Genomic DNA, 1,464 nt, shown 5'->3' with positions numbered 1-1,464 from the left:
GGGTTTAAAGTTTCAAAAAATATGGGTGATATCAGTTTAATTTACGACGGTGGATTCTGGGGCAATTTTATTTACCCATTTCTTATATCCCGTAATAAAAAATAAATGGTAACGTGTTATAATCGTGATGTTACAGATATGCCCATTTTTTCCATTTTCAAAATCAAAATTAAATTTAATACTTGAACCAGAAAAAAACCATTTATATTGAAAATTCATTTCAAAACAATGAAATGTGTACAAAGCGTTGGATGCAAAAACCCGAATAAAAATATTCTTTTTATTTTCAATTAAGCGTCAGCTATTTTATTGATGCGCAACCTTTGTGGAGAAGTGCTCAAATGTTTTCTTGAGCGAAATGCTAAACATCACGTTTTCCTACCATGGCAGAAAAGAAGCCCTTCCCGCAAGAAGATCTGACGACCAATCGATAAAATGCAGTGTTGTAATACTTGAAGATCAGAAAGGTTACGGTGATAGCCTGACGTGTACAATAAAGTTCGGAGGGTTATCTTTGCGGTGATCGGTTGGTTGTCGTCTGCGGTGCGATTTATCACAACATTTCTCGCTAGCATGTTCTAATAAACGCTTCAGTCGATTGCGTGGTTGTCATTTCTCTTCTTTATTCTCAATATCTTCTAGGAAACGTAAAAGAGATCGAAAAGACAACAGAGATTGTAGCGACCATGAAGATAGTCCCAAGGCGGAGGCGTACTCACGAACCACTTCCGTTTCTCCGGAACATGGAACCGAAGACTTGGTTAGCTTTGTTAGAAGACTTGTTGCGACTTAATTGCGTCTCACAGTCAAAATGCACCAACGTTGGTCGGCATCTCCTCTGCAAATTTTCTCCGCGGCTGTTTTACCCATCATGTACGTCGTCGAGTAATTTTTACGCAGAATTCTGCTAACTGCTTCTGCGGGTTTACGGCGATAGAGATTCGATTTCTGACGTGACTGCTCGATTCCATTAATTGTGGTAACGCGATGGACTACAGGTTTCAAACTTCACAATGGAAATTGTCGAACTTGGCATGAAAGCCCACATATTAGAAGACAACCTACTATGCTTCTTCTCCTATAGTATGATGATTAAGGGAGCATTCAGCGTGATATGAATGGATAAGCCGCGAACCTTAGAAGAGCTTCGCGTGGACATAGAAAGGGCGGATGAGATCGGCATGTCCTACGAATTCTGACAGAATGCCCAAGAGTAGAAGAAGATAGCAACATCCTGGAACCAAAAATCTCGATTTCCGTTCATCTTGCTGAGAAAATGTCAACTAATCTGCAGTTCATCGAGTTGGTACGGCGGATTGCAAGACTCGAAATCTCGACTTAAGGGCAACAGCTGTAAAAAAATTGCGCTACCCAGTCTGATACCATCGCTAAGTACCTTTGAAAGAATTGCTTCTAACCTATTTGGTGGAAATCCATGACGAAATGCCCACCGCATTCCAACAC

The 1,464-nt window shown here is 40.5% G+C and overlaps 1 protein-coding gene across 1 annotated transcript; it reads left to right on the top strand.

The window, feature by feature from the left end:
- Positions 1 to 358: 358 nt before the first annotated feature.
- On the top strand, positions 359 to 793 carry Tsp_11930 (hypothetical protein). Its single transcript, XM_003368646.1, has 2 exons — positions 359 to 507; positions 643 to 793. The coding sequence occupies exons 1-2, from the start codon at positions 359 to 361 to the stop codon at positions 791 to 793; spliced, it is 300 nt and encodes a 99-aa protein (XP_003368694.1).
- Positions 794 to 1,464: the final 671 nt, after the last annotated feature.

The sequence above is a fragment of the Trichinella spiralis genome (genome assembly GCF_000181795.1).
Source record: "Trichinella spiralis strain ISS 195 chromosome Unknown Scfld2159, whole genome shotgun sequence".
NCBI lineage: Eukaryota > Metazoa > Nematoda > Enoplea > Trichinellida > Trichinellidae > Trichinella > Trichinella spiralis.
The sequence above is the reverse complement of the archived record's forward strand: the minus strand, read 5'-3'. Positions and strand labels throughout refer to the sequence as shown.